The 21,574-nt window shown below is 40.6% G+C and overlaps 1 protein-coding gene across 2 annotated transcripts in view; it reads left to right on the top strand.

The window, feature by feature from the left end:
* Positions 1 to 21,574, top strand: part of Arid4b (AT-rich interaction domain 4B) — a 107,651-nt gene that overhangs the window by 5,685 nt on the left and 80,392 nt on the right. For both annotated transcript variants that reach the window (XM_090318757.1, XM_090318756.1), the window contains exon 3: positions 19,071 to 19,181. In XM_090318757.1, the coding sequence (XP_090174883.1) occupies positions 19,071 to 19,181 (111 nt within the window). The remainder of the gene's footprint in view (positions 1 to 19,070; positions 19,182 to 21,574) is intronic.

Raw genomic sequence — 21,574 nt, 5'->3', positions numbered from 1 at the left:
GGGGGGCGGGTCTTGAAGTTAGGACTGGGGGTGCTGTCCCTAAGCTCTTTTTTTTTTTTTTTGCCAGTCCTGGGCTTGAGCTCAGGGCCTGAGCACTGTCCTTGGATTTTCTCAAGGCTAGAGCTCTACCACTTGAGCCTCAGCACCACTTCTGGCTTTTTTCTATGTATGTGGTCCCGAGGAATCGAACCCGGGTCTTCATGCATGCTAGGCAAGCACTTTAACCACTAGGCCAAACTCCCGGCCCTCCCTAAGCTCTTTTGCTCAGGACTTCCAGTCTACTACTTTGAACCACTGCACCACTTCCCATTTTTCTGTTGGTTAATTGGGAGATAAAATATCATGGACTTTCTGCCCATGTTGGCTTTGAACCATGATCTTCAGATCTTGGCCTCCTGAGTAGCTAGGATTACAGGTATGAGCTATCAGCAACTGGCTTTTTGCTCTTTTTTTCATAAATTCTTAATTTAAGAACTTCTGTATGTCAGCCAATGTGGAATGAAAATGAATAAGCTATTTGACCATGTTCTCAAGGAGCTCATAATTTAGTATGTGACAGAAAACAGTAAAGCAAAACTTACTCTATGTTGTAGCATAAGCATATTCCAACATACGATAATTATGATAAGTTCTATAAGGAGGAAAGAAGAGGATATCTAATTTAAAGAGTTTCCTAATGGAGTAGACATCTATGCTAGGCAAAGAAGGGAAGAAAAAATGTTTCAGTTATGGGGGAACAATGAATGAACATTAAAGAACAAAACAAAGTGTTGTATCTGGAAACAGGAGTTTGTTGTGGTTAACTTTAAGATGTATATTTGGGGTTGGAATAGAAGGGCACTATGGTACATTGAGACAGAATGAAGGAGTTAAAAATAACTCCTACCATGTACACACACCTTTTTTTGCAATGTTGGACATCAGACTCAGTGTCTCACAAATGTTGGGCCGCTATTCTACCACTGACTTAACAGCTACTCAAATGGCGAAGGTCTGAGGCTCAGAACCAGCCTAGGCAGGAAAGTCTGTGAGACGCGTTCTAGCTCCAGTTAACCAGCCTAAAAGAAGTGCAGCTGTGGCTCAACTGGTAGCATGCCAGGCTTGGATGGAAAAGCTCAGAGACAGTGCCCAGGCCCTGATTTTAAGTTCCAGTGCTGGCACATGTGCAGGCCATGTGCACACACATTGTGTGTGCTTCTACTCCCTGCAGACACAAAGGAGTCCATAGAACTGTTGAATGTTTGTATTTTTGTGTGTGTGTGCCTGTCCCAGGACTTGAACTCAGGGCCTGGGTGGTATCTGTGAACTGTTTTGCTCAAGGCTTTTACTTTTCCACTTGAGCCACAGCTCTAAATCCTGCTTTTTGGGTGGCTACTTGAAGATAGAGTTTCATGGGCTTTTGTGCCTGGCCTGGCTTGGAGCCATGTTCTTCAGATCTTTGCCTCCTGAGTAGCTAGGATTACAAGTGTGAGCCACCAATGCCTGACTTGTTAATAGTTTCTAAGATGGGCAAAGCTGTTGAACTGTCATTGTGGAAAGATCGTCTTGGTACGTGAATGCACTAGGTCAAGAGATTCTAGATGAAAAGTCTGAAGATACTGAACAGTGATGTAGCAGGAGCGGGAGGACCAGATGAGACATTCCAGAAGTAGAATTCAAGACCTAGTAACTCACTCTCGGGGAGGAGAGGAGGACGGTAGAGTTTTGTGTCTTAGGGAGTTAAATGTAATGTAAGCTATGTTGCCATGGTGGTAAAGATGAATAGGGCCTTGGAATGTGCAGGGAGGTCCATATCCAAGTCGACTTCCTAGTTAAGATATGAGATTAAGACAGCGGATAGGATGAGGCCAGAGACTTGGATAATGTGCTGTGAATGTTTGCTACATAGTTCATATGTTGTTAAGGGTTGAGACAATTTAAGAACCACAATACGGGAAATACATTTTATGTGGTCTTTTTGATGGATAGGTAGTTCTGTCCAAGTTGTGAATTTTTTGCTCATAGTAGTTTTTAAAACTATGCAGTTGAGAGCACAAGTAATGAAGATTGTAAATTCAGTTGTTGGTAGATTGTGTACCTGCTCTGTGCTGGACATGGGTCCCGGCCCTTGAGGATGCAGCTGTGAAGCGAACGCACACCCTTGTGGAGGTTTTGTTCTGTCTGAGTCGGTGTCAACAAAGAAAGAAAAATGTAGTAAGGATAAGTGCAATGGAAAGAAATGAAACAATCTGAATAGGAGGTTAGAGAGGTAGAGAATGTTACTTGAGGTTAGGTGGTAATCTCTTTGAGTAGATTAGGTTTATGATATGAAACAAGTGATAGTGGTGGCCACTCAGTTCAATGGAGGAATTGCATTCCAAGTGAAAGCAATGCTAAGGCCTTTAGCTAGTATGTTTGGCTTGCTTGGACTTCCGCATAGTTGAGGACCAGGAAGAAGGCCATGGGGGTTGGAGTGGTAGGAAATGAGAGTCACAAGGGCCTGTACAGTGCAATGCCTTGTGGGCCATTGCAGGAACTCTGAATGTGTTAGAGCTGTAGTTTGGCTCTGGTTTGATTGTGCACACTAATAGTTCATGTCTCTATTATGGTGATGTTAGGAGGTTGTGGGAACTTCTAGGATATATGGTACCTAATGAGGAAATCTTTGGAGTATGTTCCCTTGAAAAGATACAGGTAGCTTTCTAAATTAGTGATAAAAGGAACGAAAGATTCATACCCACAATCCTAGCTACTCAGGAGGCTGGAATCGGAGAGTCACTGTTGAGAGTCATTCCTGGCAGAGAAATCCCCGAGATTCCTACCTCTGCTTACCCAACAGAAAGGAATGGCTCAGATCATAAAGCAGAAAAGGCCCTAAGTTCAAATCCCTGGAAAGGGCGGGGGCTAGGGTTGGACTTTCAGCCTCCGAAACTGTGAGCTGATTGGTATTTTTTTTTCCGGTGCCAATTATGGGGGTTTGAACCCCTGTTCTAGATGCTGTTTGTACTCAAGGCTAGCGTTCTACCCCTTGAGCCACATCTTCACTTTTGGCTTTCTGATGATTAGAGATAGAAGTCCCATGGACTTTTCCTGCCTGAGCTGGCTTCCGACCGTCATCCTCAGGTCTGAGCTTCCTGAGTGGCTAGGGTTGTTATAGTTAGGCACAGTCACCTCACTCCCTCTTCTTGTGAGTCGTCCAGCCTAAGATGTTTTATGATAGTAAGGGAAAATGGATGGATAAAGGAAGCCTTCAGATGTTCTTAAGCAGGGGAGTGACGTGATCTTAATAATTTTTAGAGCAGAGAAGTTGATTGGATAGAAGGGGAGATGGGTCATAAGGGAGTTCTGGGGCAGATGGTGGTGGACCAGGTAGTGGTAGTATCAGGGGTAGTGGAGGTGATTCAATTTGACGGGAGTAAATGTGTGGTGCAAATTCTATTTGCTGCTAGAGACCTTGAACCGAATACAACCAAGAAGGTATTGCCAACTTCCACATTTCCTGATTAGTGAGCAGTGAATACTCAACTGAGCAGTTTACTAAGTTTCTTGTTTTGATTTTGCATTTTGAAGAGAGATAATTCACCTAGTACACATTCGCCTTTTATGTTGTGCAATTAATTACTTTTTAACATTTTTACAAGATTCTGTATCCATTACTACTACTTAATTCCAGAACATTTTCACCCTCCCATCTCTCCATTCCTCTGCCCTCCATTGGCCATCACGTACCTGGGAGGAAAGGTGTGTGCCACCATGCTCAGTTACTGGTTGAAATGCAGGTCTTGTGAACATTGTCTAGTCTGGCCTTGAACTGCAGTCTTCCTGATCTCTGCCTTCCAAACTAGCTAGGGTTACAGGTGTGAGCTGCTAATGCCCCGTCCCCCGCTTTCTTAAGTAAAGAGCACACTTGGATTTTCTGGGGTATCACACAATGGGCTGGAGCCACAGCTTGAGTGGCAGAATGCCTGGCTAGTCAGTTGGAGGCCCCGAATTTAAATTCCAGTGTGGAAAGGAAGGAAAGCAGGGGAAGGATAGGATGACACCCAAATGCAGATTTTTAAAAATGTTTTTCTCTAGTCCCTATCTTCCACCCAGTATCTCTGACCCTATGAATATTTTCCTTTTTGTAGTTTGTTGATGCATCCAACAGGCTAGTATTAGGCTAATTTACTATTACTGACAAAAGAAATCTGAAGCGGAAACCTTTGGCGAAGCCACTTGTTCTTGCCCATCTTTGTACCTCTCTTCACTTCACCCTGGCTTCCTGTTGACTTGCACTTATGTGCAGGGTCTTTGAAGACAACTGGAGTACACTGTGTATGTGAGATGATTTTAGGTATAAGCTTTCACAGAACACTTCGACTTTTACCTCTGGATGGTTTACTTCTTGTCCATGGCAGCTGTCACTCTGCTAGGATAATGGTCAGTCTCTACCACCAACCTATGGCTGTAGGGATGATCTCAGGTGCTACTGTTAGTACTTTCCTTTAGGTTTTGTGAGGTTCTTTGACTTGGCCATTTTGATGGCAACCACCTTGATCTACAGCAGAAAGCAATGAATTGAGAGACCAGAACCGCTGCCTCCTTTTTGATGTGGCATACAAAATTAGTGAATCCCTTGAGAAGTTCCACTACATACATAAGAAGTACTCATTAATATTCTGTGAAAGGAAACCATAATCACATGCTTTTTATACTTAAGTGATTATAAATTATGGAAGGTCTAGATTTGGGTAAAACTTGCAGTACAAATAAAATTAACTAAAATAGTTGTCAGTTACCTAAGTGCAAAGTATCACTCTACCAATTTGAGCCATTCTCTCTCAGCCAAAGCGTCACTTCTTAGCTTATAATTTGAATATATCTGTATTACCTTCCTGGTTTATTCTCTTTAAACCCAGTGAATGTTGAACAAATTATAAACTATGACTAGCTTTTGTTCCAAAGATGATTGAAATATTTTCATTTAATAACTTAAACTATTTTCATTTATTTAAAAATGTGAAAAGCCAGGCGCTGTGGCTCATGCCTGTAATCCTACCTACTCAAGAGACTGAGATCTGAGGATCAAGGTTCAAAGCCAGCCTGGGCACAAAAGGACTTGGGACTCTTATCTCCAATTAACCTCTAGAAAACGGAAGTTTTCTTTGCTTGAGGATATGGAGGTAGCCTTAAGCTAAAGAGCTCAGGGACAGCACCCAGACCCAGGGGTAGGGCAGAAGCCTTGAGCTGAAGAGCTCAGAGACAGTGCCCAGGCCAAGTTCAAGCCCCATGGCCCACAAAAAACAAAAAAAAAAAAATGTAATTGTATCTGTTACCTCCTAAACCAGTAAAAAGTATGTTTAGCTTATTTTAAAGAGGAATTATGATAGTGTGGAAGGAATTCTGACGTTCCAGGTTTTCTACAAAAGCTAATAATAGGCTTTCAATGCTCTTGTAATCCTAGCTACTTGGGAGACTGATACCAGCATCCGTTTGAAGTAGTGCTGTGGCTCCAGTGGTAGAGCACTGGCCTTGAGCAAAAAAGCAGGACAATATCCAGGCCCTGAGTTCAAGCCCTAGGATCAGTGCACGCGTGTGTGTGTGTGCACACGGGCATGCGCGCGCACGCGCGCACACACACACACACACACACACACACTCAGAGAGAAGACAAGAGAAAGTAATAGGCTTTTATAAAAGTGGTAATTTTCCTACTAAAACTGGAGCCAACATTCAAGTTTGAGGAAGAAAATACGAGTTTATGAAATTATGTAAACAATTTACTAGAAAGTAAAAACATCTAAATTCGACTTCCATAAACACAGAAACCTTATTTCATGTTTACCCTGCTATTTTAATCATTATATTTTAGCCTGGCTAATGGAAGCAAGAGACATAATTTTTTTAAAAAAAGTCAAAGCAAGAAGAATGAAAAGTTTTCAGTGAACTCTTGCCTTTTAAATTTGATTTATTTGCGGGAGCAGGGGGTCAGTTGTGGGACTTGAATTCAGGACCTGTGCATGGACCCTGAGCTTTTTTGCTCAAGGCTAGCACTCTACCACTTTGAGTCACAACATCACTTCCAGTTTTCTGGTAGATAATTGGAAATAAAAGTTTCATGGACTTTCTTGCCTGGGCTGGCTTTGAACTGTGATTTGCAGATCTTACTCTCCCAAGTGTTTAGGATTACAGGCGTGAGCTCCCAGCATCTGCAAGTCACCCATGCTAAATTGAAAATGCTTTGTGCTATGTCTGCTTGGCATATTTTTATTTTTGGATGATATGTAGAAACTCTTCTTGGCAGGAGCTGTGTATATATGTACGTATGTATGCATGCATGCATGCCAGTCCTGTGGCTTGAACTCAAGGCCTGGGTACTATCCCTGAGCTTTTAGCTCAAGGCTAGTACTTTCCCACTTGAAACCACAGGGCCATTTCCGGCCTTTTCAGTGTATGTGGTACTGAGGAATCAAACCCAGGGCTTCATGTATGCAAGGCAAGCACTCTACCAATAGGCCATGTTCCTAGCCCATGGCAAGAACCTATATTATTTTTTAAGAGTTGAGTCTTTCATCAAGACTAGGAGCCAGCGAGCGTCCTTCCTTCCTTCTTTCCTTCCTTCCTTCTTTCCTTTTTTTTTTTTTTTTGCCAGTCCTGGGGCTTGAACTCAAGGCTTGGGCACTGTCCTTAGACACTTTTTGCTCAAAGCTAGTGCTCCACCACTTGAGCCACAGAATCATTTCTGGATTTTTCTGTGTATGTGGTACCGAGGAATTGAATCCAGGGCTTAGTCTATGCTAGGCAAGCACTCTACCTCTAGGTCATGCTCCTGGCCCTGCAGTGTTCATTATATATAATTTTCTTTTTCTTTTTGTTGGTTGTGATGCTTGAACTTAGGGCCTGGGCACTGTTCCTGAGCCTCTTTGTGTTGAAGGCTAGCAATCTACCACTTGAGCCACAGTGCCACTCTGGCTTTTGTTTGAGTGGTTAATTGGAGATAAGAATATCACAGGGACTTTTCTGCCTGGGCTGGCTTTGAACTGTGATCCTCAAATCTCAGCCTCCTGAGTAGCTAGGATTTCAGGCATGAGCCTTTGGTGCCCTGAACAATTTTCTTTTTAAGAAAGCTAGTGTCCTCATACGAAAAATGGTTGTACTTATCTCTAGGGTATGTTGGGGTGAGTAAATGTAATACCAGCATTTATATATTAGGTTTTTTACTAAAGTGGAGCTGTTTCTAATTTTCTTGGAAGAATATACAAGTTCTAGTATTCTAGGACTTCTGGGTTATATAGTGACTCAGAAAAGTTCACTTGAAATTTGAGTGAAAAGTTGCAATTTTGTAGTGAAGGTTAGAACCTGCTACTTTTGTTCTCTTTTTTCTTTTTAAATTCTACAAGAGATTGTTTCTGGAAGGTAAAAGACTGGATTTATTTCAGGGACTGTTTACTCTCATTTTTAATCTCCCCCCCCCCCAATCTTAGCAAATAAAATATTTTTCTTCGTTCCTAATCTACTGCCATCTTGCTCAGATTAGATTTTTTTTTTTTTATGGGAAAAGTATTTACTCCCAGACACCCCCCTCCCAGTGTTGTTACTGGATTAGGTGAACTGTGGGAGATTTTTGGTTTGGGGGGCTAATAAGCATCCATCTCTAACCTTGCCTTATGTAGAGCAAAACTTTTCTCCCAGTATTGGACAGGTAACTGTTTGGATTTGGCAGTGGTGAGCCCCTGGGAACAAGCAAAAGAAGAGGGCTGGCCCTTGCCAAAACCCAGAGTTCATCAGGAAGAGGCTTCAAGACTGAGGAGGCACCACCACCATCAGAGCTTATAAATGAGGCAGGACTTTGTACCTGAGAATTGTTTATTTTATTCTATTTTTTGCCAGTCCTGGCCTTGATCTCAGGGCCTGGTAACTGTCCTTGGACTTTTCTCAAGGCTAGAGCTCTACCACTTGAGCCACAGCACCATTTCTGGCTTTTTTTCTATGTATGTGGTACCAAGGAATTGAACCCAGGTCTTCATGCATGCTAGGCAAGCACTCTACCATTAGGCTAAACTCCTGGCCCAGAGAGTTGTTTATTTTTTTAAATACAAGTATCTCACTTTTTCTTTTTCTTTTGGTGCTGGAGATCAAACTTAGATCCTTGTGCAGAAGCTTTGTCCTTTATCTACAACTTCAAGTCTCATTTCTTTCTTTCCCTTCTTCCCTCATTCCTCTCTTCCTCTCTCTATTCTTACTCCTCTAGTCCCTGTTTGGTTCATTCTTTCCTTTTCCTTTCCCTTCATCTTCTTTTTCCTGATTTTTTTTTGGGGGGGGTCACTCCCAGGGCTTGAACTCAAGGGCCTGGTCCTTTTCAAGTCTAGCCTTCTACCACTTGAGCCACCACACCATCTCTTCTGGCTTTTTCTGTATATGTGTTACTGAGGACTTGAACCCAGGGCTTAGTGTATGCTAGGCAAGTACTCTGTCACTGAGCTACGCTCCCTTTTTGATTGTTTGAAGAAGGGTCTTGCTCTGGAGTGCCCTGATTATCCCATGTTCCTGGTCCCTGTTTCTGTTTTGTACTTGCATGTTCTTGCTGTGGGTTTTGCAGTGGTTTGCTAGTTTGCTGTGTGAAATAGGATCTCACAGTGTGGCTAGGACCAGTGTTGATCCTTCTGCCTCATTCTCCTGAGGGTTGGGATTTTAAGTGTGTGCTATTACTCCTGGCCTCACAGAGATCTATGCCATCTCTTTTTTGATGCTTTTTAGTAAGATTTTATTTACACTAAATATGCTTTCTCTATTTCCAAGCTATTCGTGTTTATTTCGATGGTATTAGGGTTTGAGCTTATCTTCTACAAAAGTATTAATACAAACATTACTATTGTTGTTGTATAAGTTTTGGTAGAAAAGTCTCTGGAGGCCTCCAAACAGTGTTTAGCATTCTTTAGATGTTCAGTAAGTACTGTTAATTTATTTGAATGACTGATATTATTACTGAAGAGGTAAGTAGCTTTTCAGTAACTAAACCATATACAGCTTCTCATAGCATTGTAAATTGTTTTTATAGCTACAATTAATGAAGTTTAATTGTATGAGGTTGCTCCTAGGTAAATTATAAGAAGTAGTGCTAAAGGAACCTTTGGCTAAATGGCCACATCTGAGTAAGTTCAGGTAAGTTGGCATAGTGGCACATGTTGGTAACCCATCACTCAGGAGGTTTCAGCAGGAAGATCTCAAGTCTGGGGCACTGGAGCTGGGCGTGGTGGCTCACATTGGTCATCCCTGCAACTCAGGAGGCTGAGATCTGAGGGTCACCTCCATTAGCTGTTAGAAAACCAGAAGTGGAGCTGGGGCTCAGTGGTAGAGCACTTGTCTTGAGCAAAAGGCAAAAACAAAAACAAAAAGCTCAGGGTACAGTGGAATTTTACACAGCCATTAGAAAGAATGATATTAGGCCATTTGTAGGGAAATGGATGAACCTAGAACAAATCATGTTAAGTGAGGTAAGCCAAGCTCAGAGAGACCAACGGCCCATGTTTTCTCTCATTTACAGAAGCTAGATCTAAAGTACCCCAGGACAGGGTCAGTTACACAGGACGCTAGGCATTCACAAGTAGAGAGACTCAAGGAGGACGCTCTTTGGGGAGGAGCACAAGGCACAGGCCTGTGTGCCTCTGCTCATCTAAAATAGCATTTATTGAAATGAACGCAGGAAGTGAAAACACGCGGTGTTTGCCTTTGTTGTTGTTGTTATCTGTCTTTGAGAAGAAGGGGGCACAGAAATGGCAGGACAAAGGGTGAACAAATGTAGCAGTGGCAGCCATTGGACGCTGTGTTGAAAATGAACTGTATGACGTGTGTGTGAGGACAGGAGGGAAAACTGAGAGTGGGGGAAGGGGTGACATTGTCCAAAAAGAAGTGTACTTGTAGCAAGGTACTGGTTGCTCATGCCTGTAATCCCAGCTGCTCAGGAGGCCAACATCTGAGCATTTCGGTTTGAAGCCAGCCTGGGCAGGAAAGTCCATGAGGCTTTCATCTCCATTTAACTGGAAAACCGGAAGTGGAGCTGAGGTTCAGAGTGGCAGAGTGCTAGCCTTGAAAAGAAAAGCTCAGGAACAGTGCCCAGGTCCTGAGTTAAAGCCCCATAACCACCAACAACACAAAAAAGGTATTACCTGACTTAGTAACTGAAACCCCTCTGCACATCACCTTTATATAGCAATAAAAAAATTTAAAAAAAATTTAAAAAAGGGGAGAGGGGCTAGGATTATGGCTGACCATACCATCCATTTCTTAGTTGGTAGGTAGAGCGACAAAACAAATGGAAAGGCTGGGAATGTGGCTGAGTGGTAGAGTTTGCCTAGCATGCTTGAAGGCCTGGGCTTGATTTGCCAGAACCACCTAAACCGAAAAAGCCAGAAGTGGTGATGTGGCTCAAGTGGTAGAGAACTGTCCTTGAGCAAAAGAAGCTCAGGGACAGTGCCCAGGCCTTGAGCTTAAGCCTTAAAACAAACAAACAAAAAAAAACCAAAGAAAAACAAAAAGGGCAGGGCGGGGGGGCACTGGTGGCTCATGCCTATAATCCTAGATCCTCAGAAGGCTGAGATCCGAGGATTGGGGTTATAGAAGCCAGCATGGGCAGGAAAATCTATGCGATTCCTGTCTACTCAGAAAAAGCTTGAAGGGGTACTGTGGCTCAGTTGGTCAAGCACTAGCCTTGAGCACAAAGAAGCTCAGAGACAGTGCTCAGGTCCTGAGTTCAAGCCCCAGGACTGGCAAAACAAAACAAAAAAAAAGAAATGGGAAGTGGGTGATGCTTGGAAATAGTTAGCATAACATGAGTAAAATGTCTTGGATGCCTAGTAGCATTTATCAAAAGGGTAATGTTGAGACAGACCAGTGCAGATAGATCACAGAAGATAGACCTAGCTCAGGGATAGACCATGTGGTTTTCAAGAAATTCTTTTAACATTAGCATTTTTTAGTGGCATTACTGTATGTATTCTTTTTTTTTTTTGCCAGTTCAGGGCCTTGAACTCAGGGCCTGTGCACTATCCTTGGGCTTTCTCAAGGCTAGCACTCTCCTACTTGAGCCACAGCACACTTCTGGCTTTTTCTATGTATATGGTACTGGTGAATTGAACACAGGTCTTTGTGCATGGTAGACAAGCACTCTACCACTAGGCCACACTCCTGGCCCCTATTTTTATAGTAGTTATTTTTCACAACATCACTTTGAGGCAAGTCAGCAGCATTTTCCCATTTTATGGTTGAAGAAACAGATGCAAAGATGTTGAGAAATTTGCCCACAGGCATGTGGGCACTAATTATTAGAAATAAGAAAGTTAACTGTTTAGTAATCTTTTCATGTCTTTTTTGGATAGTAAGCAAAACCTTTTGCTTACTTTTGAAAAAAACAGTTTTAAAGCTAGTTTACATGCATTTTAGTGTTATGAGTTCATTTGTATATGGAAATATATTAAATGAGCTATCAGGTATTTAATTGGGAAAACCTTTGCTAGATTGAAAATTAGTATCATAAATAGAAGAAAGCAGTGTGTAAGCCTTTAAGTGTTTACATTTTAAAGCAGGTAAAAATGAATCTCCTGGCTACATTGCTACAGGTATTTTGACTTGAAAGACTGGTCCATGGTGGCAGAAGAGAGTATTGAAATCATTTAGCTCTGTGGATTTAGAACTTGACTTTTTTGGGGAGGGAGGGGAGGTTTGTGAGGTTTGAACTGGGGGGCTGGGTACTAGCCCTCTCTGTGCTCAGGGCTAGTGTTCTACTGTTTGAGCCACAGAGCCACTTTCAATGTTTGTGTAATTAATTGGAGATGAGAGCCTCAAAGGGATTTCTCATCCCAGGCTGGCTTGGCACCTCCTGAGTGATAAGATGACAAGGGTGAACCACCAGTGCTGCCTGGCTTGGCAGAAACAATTAAAGTCTGGTGGCTTCTTTTTAAAAGTGTACTTCGCTCTTTGGAAGAAATTTTATTTTATTTTTTTGTACCTGAGTCAATCAGTCTTTTTTTTTTTCCTCCTACATTACAAATATTCCTGTAAGTGTAGCTTTTTCCCCACCCAGTTGAAAATAATTCTACATATAATCTTTCTGTCTTGATGGCGAGTGGGTGGTTTCTCCTAAATTAACTATTGTAAACACATTATTATTATTATTATTATTATAGTTTAAACTCAGGATCTTGGTCTTGCTTGCTCAGCTGGCACTTTACCATTTAAGCTATGCCTCTGGCTTTGGAAGTGGAGTCCTGCAGTCTTTTTGCCTTGGTTGCTTCAAACCTTGACCCCCTGAATCTTAGCCTTCTAAGTAGCTAGTGTGACAGGTGTGAGCCACCAGTGCCTAGCATTTTTCAGATAGGGTCTTCGTGTTTTGCCTGGGGCAGGCCTCCATTCTCTGCAATTAGAATGACAGTACTACCACTCTTGGTTTGCTAACTTTTTGCCAGAGACCTCATTATTTAAGGGATCATACAGAGCCTGAAGTTTATGTATTTACATTTGGAATGTCAAGACACATGCTTTTCTGAAAACAAAAATTGCCTTGTTTTTTTTTTTGGTCTTTTATAGTTTTTTTTTTTTTTACAGGGCCAGGGCCCGAACTCAGGGCCTTGCGCTTGCCAGGCAAGGGCCTTCCGCTGAGCCAAGGCCCTACCCCCGAAAACAAAAATTGAAGAAACAATTAGGAAGAATGATTTGAAAGTTCAGCTGAATCTTCCGTGCCGAATTCTATCCTCCTCACTAGCCAATAAGAAAGTTTATTTACCATGTATAATAATATTGCAAGAAATCAGTTCTAAGTTAGAAATTTTGAACCTAGGGTCTTTTGGCTAGAATCCATTTTATAAATGTAAATCATACAAAGATCTTTATTTTCACTTTCTGTCAAACTGAAGTGATTGATCATGATCTTTAATTATGAATGAGGAAACACACTACAGCACCTGTTTCTGTAATTCATCAGTAATAGAAATTACAGATGTTTTGGTATCACATTACAGTAGCTGCACATATCTTCAAATTCTGATCTGCACCCTCCTGTTTTGAAAGTAGGATAATTATTCAGCAAGCTTCTATGTCTTATATAATTTTTAATAAGGGAGCATATATGATTATAGAAAAAGATATGCATTGATATTTAACAGCTCCCCCCTCTCTCCCCCTCTCTCCCTTTCTCCCCCTCTCTCCCTCCCCCCCTCCCTCCCCCTCTCCCCCTCCCTCCCCTTCTCCCCCTCTCTCCCTCCCTCCCTCTCTCCCGCGCGCTCTCTCTCTCTCTCTCTCTCTCTCTCTCTCTCTCTCTCTCTCTCTCTCTCTCTCTCTCTCTCTCTCTCTCTCTCTCTCTCTTCTCTCCCTTCTCTCCCTCCCTTCCTCCCTCGCAGTCCTAGGGCTTGAGTTCAGGATCTGGACATTGTCTCTTTAGGTTTTTTTGGTTGTTGTTTTGGCTCAAGGCTAGTGCTCTATCCATAGGGACACAGAAACTCCATTTCTGGCTTTTTTGGTGACTGATTGAAGATCAGAATCTCATTGAAGATAAGAATCTCATGGACTTTACTGCTCAAGTTGGGTTTGAACTGTGATCCTCAGATCTCAGCCTAATGAGTAGCAGAATACAAGAGTGAGCCACTAGCTAGCTTCCTGGCTCACATATTCTTTAGCTCAGTCCCATCTTTTTTTTTGGGGGGAGGAGTGTGTGTGTGTCTGTATCTGAGTTTAGGGCCTCACATTGCTCATAGGTGGAGCTCTACCATTTGAGCTAGCTTCCAGTCTAGAATTTTGCTGATCAACTGGAGAATGAGTCTTGCAGACTTTCCTGCCTGGGCTTAGTTAACCTTGTACTGGCCTGCCAGGTATCAGTTTCCTAAGTAGTGAGGATTACAGGTATGAGCTGCCAGGACCCATTGAGAAACTGAATATTTTTATTCTTAGTGTTCCTTAGTGATTTCGAATCTTATTTTCCAGAAGTTATGCTCAGTTAATATTTACTACCTGACCATTGAGTATTTTAGTATATATTCTGGTTAAATTTGTATAAGTGTACAGTGTGTGGGCTGTCTAGAGTGTATGCGCACATGAGGCTCTATATGTTTGTCTAATCCTAGGGTTCTTCTGAGTGGGCAGAATGTTACAGTTGTAGTTGACATTTGTTATTGTATGTGTGATTGCAGTTCTTACTTTCTCTAACAGACTATGCATGTGTTTCTATAATAGTTTAAGATGCTTTAACATAGGAAAATAATGTGGTTTTTAGAAAAAAATTCCAAAGATTCTTAGTCATTGTCTGTTACTTGAAAAAATACTGGTATCATCATAAATCTCATTGGCAGTGTCTTGCCAAAAGAGTATATAAGCGTGGTCAACAGTATTTAAAATTGGACTGTCAGTGATAAAGATTATTGGTCATTCTGATTTCTTATGAGAACTGTTCTTACTCAAGTAGCTCATGAGAGATAAGCCTCCAGCAAGATTTGTATAAGCATATCATTGCTGAATTTTACTTTTGACTTCTTAGATCTTTCACAAAGCCGTTTAGCAAATTCACTTTTTTGCACAATGGTGTTCTTGAGCTTTGTTAAGACTACCACTTGCACCTAAATTCGTCAAGCAAACTTTCTTAGAGTTACAGAACAAGACTGCCACTTGAGCCACAGTACCACTTCTGCCTTTTTCTGTGTATGTGGTACCAAGGACTCGAACCCAGGGCTTTGTGCATGCTAGGCAAGCGTTCTACCACTAGGCCAGCGCTCCCAGCCTCAAACTACTTTTATGTTTGCCAGATTTTAGCCATTTTCTCTTGATAGGCTTTACCCAAAAGGTTTTCATGTTATGAATAGTACGTCAGTTTCCCCTCATGGACTATATGCGTGTGTGCATGCACATGCATGTATGTCTCCTGATCTTCACTGCCCAGGGAATCTTCATGCAATTCAGTGTAGGCTTACTGAGTATACTAAAAACAATAAAAAATGGAAATAATATTTCATTAATGCATGAAGTAAGAGCTATATGGACATCCCAAATTGGTGGTATTAGTAGTATTTTTATCTTGATATGTGACTATGAAAGAACTCAGACATGATAGAAACAATAGAATGTATTTCAGTTCCCTAATGTCCTTGCAATTTGCTAAGATGACTCAGGAGCTCATATATGTGTGCTGTATTTATAATTGCTTTATTGCAACAAGAAGATACAAAGCCTTGCAAGCAGGAAGAAAAAGTGCCTAGAGTGAGATTTGAGAGTCAGCCAGGTGCATGTTTCTCCTTAGAGTCACCTCAGGCACACTTAACTCACCCGGCCAGAAATTGTGGCAATGCAAGAAAACTGTTGCTAACTGAGTAATGCCTTTTAAAAGACTCAACATGCAGGGCTTTGTCATCCAGTGCCTTGCACATGTTCAGATTCCAGAATCTGAGAATGGAAGCAGGTGTTCTGCATAAACCACACTGCTTTTACACACAGTTCAGGCACAGTGAGTCAGGCTTGTCAATTTATGGTGGGAATCCTTCAGAAACCTATGTTCCTGTCATAAGGGCCAGTCTTTCAAGCAGATTTCTCTGAGATGAGCAGTCAGTCAAACTCCTGCACAAAGAAGTAGTAGCTTTCTATTTCTGTATTTTTCTTGTTTTCATTGAAAGCAGATAGATATTTTTTACTTCTTTGCCAGAATCTTCTCAAAGAAACTTTTCTGTATTTAAATGTGATTGTCTTTCTGCCATACTCATAATCATCTTTTTTTTTTTTTTTTGGTTTGGTTTTGAGGCTTGAACTCTGGGCCTGGGCGCTGTTCCTGAGCTCTTCAGCTGAAGGCTGCCACTCTACTGTGTTGAACCACAGTGGCACTTCCGGTTTCCTGTGTTTAATTGGAGATAAGAGTCTCACAGACTTTCATGCCTGGGCTGGCTTTGAACTGTGATCCTCAGATCTCAGCCTCTTGAGTAGCTTGGGTTACAGATATGGGCCACCAATGCCCAGATCGTCCCATCTGCTGTGATCCTAGACCTTCCAGAGTATTTGTGGACGTGCTCTGCTGGTATCCTCCCTGCGTTTCCTTCTCTGTTGTTATATTCCTAAGTCTTAATAGCAAAAGTGCCTCAAACCTATTCTTCACTTGCTTCTATTACTGATTCTGTATCATCACACTGTTAAAAACCCAAATTCTTATCTAAAAAGAGTTGTAACCATAGCAAGTTAAGGCAAACAATCATTGAATGTTTATCACATCAGGTACTTTTCAGCATTTTACATATATGTAATCATTCACATTTTAGGATGTATTTCACATAACACACATTAAATTTAAATATATAGTACATATAAGTATGTTTTTAATATCATCTTACTAATATGAAACTACCACTTGAGACATAGCACCACTTCTAGCTTTTTCTGTGTATGCGGTACTGAGGAACCCAAAGCTTCATACGTGCTAGACCAGCACGCTATCATTCACTAGGCCACACTCCTGCTCCTGGCCCCCTTTTTAGGTTATCAGTTTAGGTAACAGAAATCATTAAAATACAGTAAGGAGAGGTAGATGTATAGAGTTGTTAGTTCAATAGTAGAGCTCATATGAGGCCCTGGATAAAATTCCCAGCATCACCAAAAACAAAACAAAACAAACAAACAAACAAAAAAAACGAAAAAAAAAATAATCAAAAAACAAAAACCAGTTGAGAAGTCACGCAAAGAAAATGTGTGCTTTGGACCAAGTCGATGCATGTTATCAAAAGGCGCTGGTTATCAAAAGGCTTTTAATGCAATAGAGGTATGAACCTAGAATGAATTCTATGACAAGAATATTTGTACATACTTAGTGGGCCAAGTTGATGGATTTTTAAACAACTAGTGGTACAAAGAAACTATCTCAATGAAATGTTGTAGTAGTTTGCTTATTAAAGAATTGATCTTGAGCTGGTCTCCTGTGACTAACACCTGTAATCCTAGCTCCTCAGAAGGTGAGGTCTGAGGGTCGTGATTTGAAGTCATCCAGGAAAATCTGAGACTGTCTTCAATTAATCACCAAAAGTGGAGGTGGGCTCAAGTGGTAGAGCACTAACCTTGAGCACAAAAGCTCAGGGATAATAAGTACCTAGCCCCTGAATTCAAGCTCCAGTATTGGTGTGCATGTGTGTATGTGCATTTTATTTTATTTTATTTTATTTTGCCAGTCCTGGGCTTGAGCTTAGAGCCTGAGCACTGTCCTTGGACTTTCTCAAGGCTAGAGCTCTACCACTTGAGCCTAATGCCACTTCCGGCTTCTTTCTATGTATATGGTGCCGAGGAATCGAACCCGGGTCTTCATGCATGCTGGGCAGGCACTCTACCACTAGGCCAAACTCCTGGCCCCTGTATGTGCATTTTATAATTCATTGACATTTGTTAACTTGAAGGATATTTTTTATAATCCAATAGCGAATTTGTAAATTGTTTATGCATTTCAGTGTTCCCTTGGAAATCAATGATTTTTTGGTACTAGTTAGATCATTTTGTAGATTGACTAGAAAACTAATTGCTTAAGCAGTGCAGAATAACTGTGAAATAGCTGTTGCCCTGGCAACTAGAAAGCTGTTCTGTTAGCTAAACAAAGGGATAGTAATTTTGTAGTTTAATTTCTCTTGTGGTGTGGAAGTGCTGTTTTAAAACATCTTACTTTGACCTTTGAGATGGCCTGTGTTATTGACCAAAATCACAGAATCAGAGCAAAAAGGTAAGGTAAGAGAATGCTGTGTTTGTTTTGTTTTCAGCTTTATAAACAAACTTCTCAGTATTAGTGGTGATCAAAGGAATCTTAGCTAGTTCTTAACACAATTTATACTTTTACTTTGGACCAAAGTACATTAGACTTAGAACAAACTTCTAGTCTTGATTATTTTCCTATCAAACTAAATAGCTGTGCTGTACTATGCAGCCAAGCATTCCTAGGCATCTTAATACCTCTTGTACTAGAGTTCATCATTATTACTCAGTGTGTGAATTGAATAAAGGGAAGTAATATTTTAAGGAATTTATTTATACACTCAAATACATAGCTTATATAGATGTATATATACATATTTATACATATGCAAACATCCACATTTAAATAAAAAGGCAATGAATTTGTAACGATAAGGAAAGAGAATTTGTTCCAAATTCTTGCCTCCTTTTTGGTGGAGTTTCTTGGGATCTTACTAGTATTTCTTTTGAAACAGTTTGGGAAAAAAATGCTTCTATAATTTCCCTTTGATTATGGAGCTAATTGATACAAGCAGGCGAAATCCTTAGAAATATTAGGTCCTATGTTGAAATGTATACTGTGAAAAAAATCAAAGAGCTGCATTAGGATTATTAAAAACTAAACCACAGTTAGGAAATATAAGTATTATTTAAAGTGGAAGAGTAAACAGTAAACTCAGAGGAAGGCATTTTAATGTTTTTGTTGAGATGGCTCAGATTGGATTTCTTCAAATAGTTTTCACCAATAATTTGAATATTCTTTCTTTCATACTACCTTAGAATCGTCTATGGAAATATAATAGAGTGATTTTGAATTTGGGTAGCAGCCAAGATACAGCTTAAATATTACAATGGATTTTTTCAGACTTTTGAGTTATAAAGATTTGCAGTCTAGGAAATGAATCGCTTCTTTATAAGTAGCCTATAATAATAGATGTTTTATTGAATACATGAGTGATTGGGTACCTGGGTCCCTAAATGAAAGGGTCCTCTTGTTAGTGAACTCAAGGATGGTGGGTTTAATAGGAAAACGATGTCTTTCTTTGTTTTACATAATTAAGAGAATTAAGGGGAAGGGTGAGTGGAGAGGGGTAGGTGAGACGGTTGAAAGGGGTGGCATTGATCAGGATGCATTGCGTTTATAAACTTTTGTTGAACGTTGTACAACTGCCTAAAGAGAATGAAGAAAAAAGAAAAGGATGACTTTGTGTTTTACATAATGAGCATTTTACTATGTTTAATTTATATTTTATAGATTGGCTTGTTAAAATGTATAATCTGTATAGCTTGGGTAGCTATACCCGGATTAGATCTATTATTCTGAGGTTTGATTATGGGAATTAGGCAGTTTTAGTCTAATAATGTTTCTTTGCATTTTTTAGGCCCTTGATGAGCCTCCCTATTTGACAGTGGGCACAGATGTAAGTGCCAAATACCGAGGCGCCTTTTGTGAAGCCAAAATCAAGACAGCAAAAAGACTTGTCAAAGTCAAGGTATAGTATATGCAGATGTTTGTAAATTAATATTTGACATTGGGTATACTGAAAATTTTTTTGTGTGTGTGTACAATGAGTTTCTAGGAGTATTAGTTGTAGAAAAGCTTCCAAAAATTATTTATTTCAATTACCTGGAATGAGATTTGATTATTATATTTAATTGTTTTGATTGGCAATTTTTTACTCTATAAACTTTACATCGTTAGTGTTTTAGTGCTGGAAAGAACCTTAGAAATTATTGTGTGAGTCTCTGAAAATTGAGGCCATTTTAGCAAAACAACTTATCAATTTTAAGACATCCTCCTCTATTTTATCCATGAAATTGGAATGCCACTTAAATTTGATGATGTTCTAGATAATGATGGACAATAAGGTACATCTAGTTGTTGATTCTTTTTTTGTGGGTTTTACTGGTACTGAGGCTTGAACTCAGGGCCTAGGTGCCGTTCCTAACCTTTTTGACTGAAGGCTACCACTTTACCATTTGAGCCACAGCTCCATTTCCAGCTTTTTGGTGGTTCATATGAGAGAAGAATGTCCTGGACTTCCTATCCTGGCTGGTTTCAAACCTCGATCCTTAGATCTCAGTGTATTGGTAGCTAGGATTACAGTCATGAGCCAGGTGCCTGGCCAAAGTGAATAATACATTTTAAGCAGACTTGTGGATAGATTTTTTTTTTTTTTTTTTTTGCCAGTACTGGTCTTGAGCTCAGGGCCTGAGCACTGTCCTTGGACTTTCTCAAGGCTAGAGCTCTACCACTTGAGCCTCAGCACCACTTCCGGCTTTTTTTCTATGTATGTGGTCCCGAGGAATCGAACCCGGGTCTTCATGCATGCTAGGCAAGCACTTTAACCACTAGGCCAAACTCCCGGCCCCTGGATAGATTTTTTTACTACTGGTTTTCATTTATGTGAGCATTTGTTTACTAAGCAGTGTATAAAGACCTAGTTACCATTTGTAAATGGCTAAAAGTTTAACTGAAGGAGACACACGATTTAAATGTGACATGGAAGAGCCAAGCTTCTTTCATAATTGGTTCATGAGTGAGCCAGTTACCTAAAATGATGACAGCCGCCACGCAAGTCTGATAGAGTATACGAATTGGTTGATCCTTGTAAACATGATTTTGTCTTACGTAGAGAAAACGACTTTCCTGTGCTTAATTCTGAAAGCTATCATGTTTTTATGCCAGATAATTAATTTTGGGTTTTTTTTTGTTTGTTTGTACTGTTTTTTACTTTAAACTACTTTTAAAAAGTTGTTTTGGTGGTGTAGGGGAATGACCACATTGTGCCTCTTGTTTGCTAGACAAGTTCCTCACCATTTGGCCCATGCTGTATCAACCCCCTTTTCTATGTGTTATTTTTCAAAGTAGGGTTGCACGTTATGCCTGGGTCAGACTGCGATGCTGTCCTCCTGTTTGCATCTTCAGTGTAGGTGATTTGACAAGCACCTGCTACTGTACCCTACTGTTTTTACTGATGGACGCAGCATCCCAAGCAGTGATACTGACATCAGACTGTGCTGTGACCCTCCCAATCTCTGCCTTCCAAGTAGGGCTACAGATGTGAGCCACTATGTCCAGTCAACCCAGCTAATTACATTTAAATCTCTCATTTGAATTTACTGTCTTAATGTCCCTTTCCCATTCTGTAGGGTGGGTTAGAATAACTACAGTAAATTTCTGAAGCTTGATTGCATGCTTGAATCTCAGCTTTACCAAGTAATACGGTTGTGATCCTCGGATCATTTACTTACTTCTATGCCTTAGTTTTCTTACCAACAAAATGAGAATAATCATGCCTACTGAATAGAATTGTGAAGGTTTTTCTTTTTTTCTTCAACCCTGAAAATACTCTACCACTTGGCCATCTACCACTTACCATCCTTAGCCCTGAAGATTAAGTATTGTTTAGTTTTCAGTAAGTACTTGAAGCTGCTAGGCTTGGTGGTAAATGCTTGTAATTCTAGTATGTGGGAAGATAAAACAAGGGGATAGAGAGTTCAAGGCCTTCCTGTGACACACACAGAGACCATGTGCCAAAAAACTAAAGGAAGAACAAACATTTGTGGTATTGATTTTTCCATAGGGCTTCATAAAATGCTGTAGTCCCTAAGATATCTAGGTATCTATGTCTTCTCTTTGCTCTTTTTTTGCCCCCAGTCCTGGGGTTTGAACTTGGGGCCTGGGCACTGACCTTGAGCTTTCTCAAGGCTAATGGTCTACCATTTGAGCCACAGCACTACTTCTGGCTTTTTCTATGGATCTGGTACCAAGGAATCAAACTTAGGGCTTCATGCATGCTAGCTAGGCAAGGACTCACTCTACCACTAGGCCACACTCCTGGCCCTTCTTTGCTTATTTTTGTAGGAAAAGTTGTACAACAGA

The sequence above is a fragment of the Megascapheus bottae genome, chromosome 26 (assembly GCF_031878675.1).
Source record: "Megascapheus bottae isolate mThoBot1 chromosome 26, mThoBot2.hap1, whole genome shotgun sequence".
NCBI classification, from domain to species: domain Eukaryota; kingdom Metazoa; phylum Chordata; class Mammalia; order Rodentia; family Geomyidae; genus Megascapheus; species Megascapheus bottae.
Note: the sequence above shows the minus strand (reverse complement) of the source record. Positions and strands in the feature narration are given on the sequence as shown.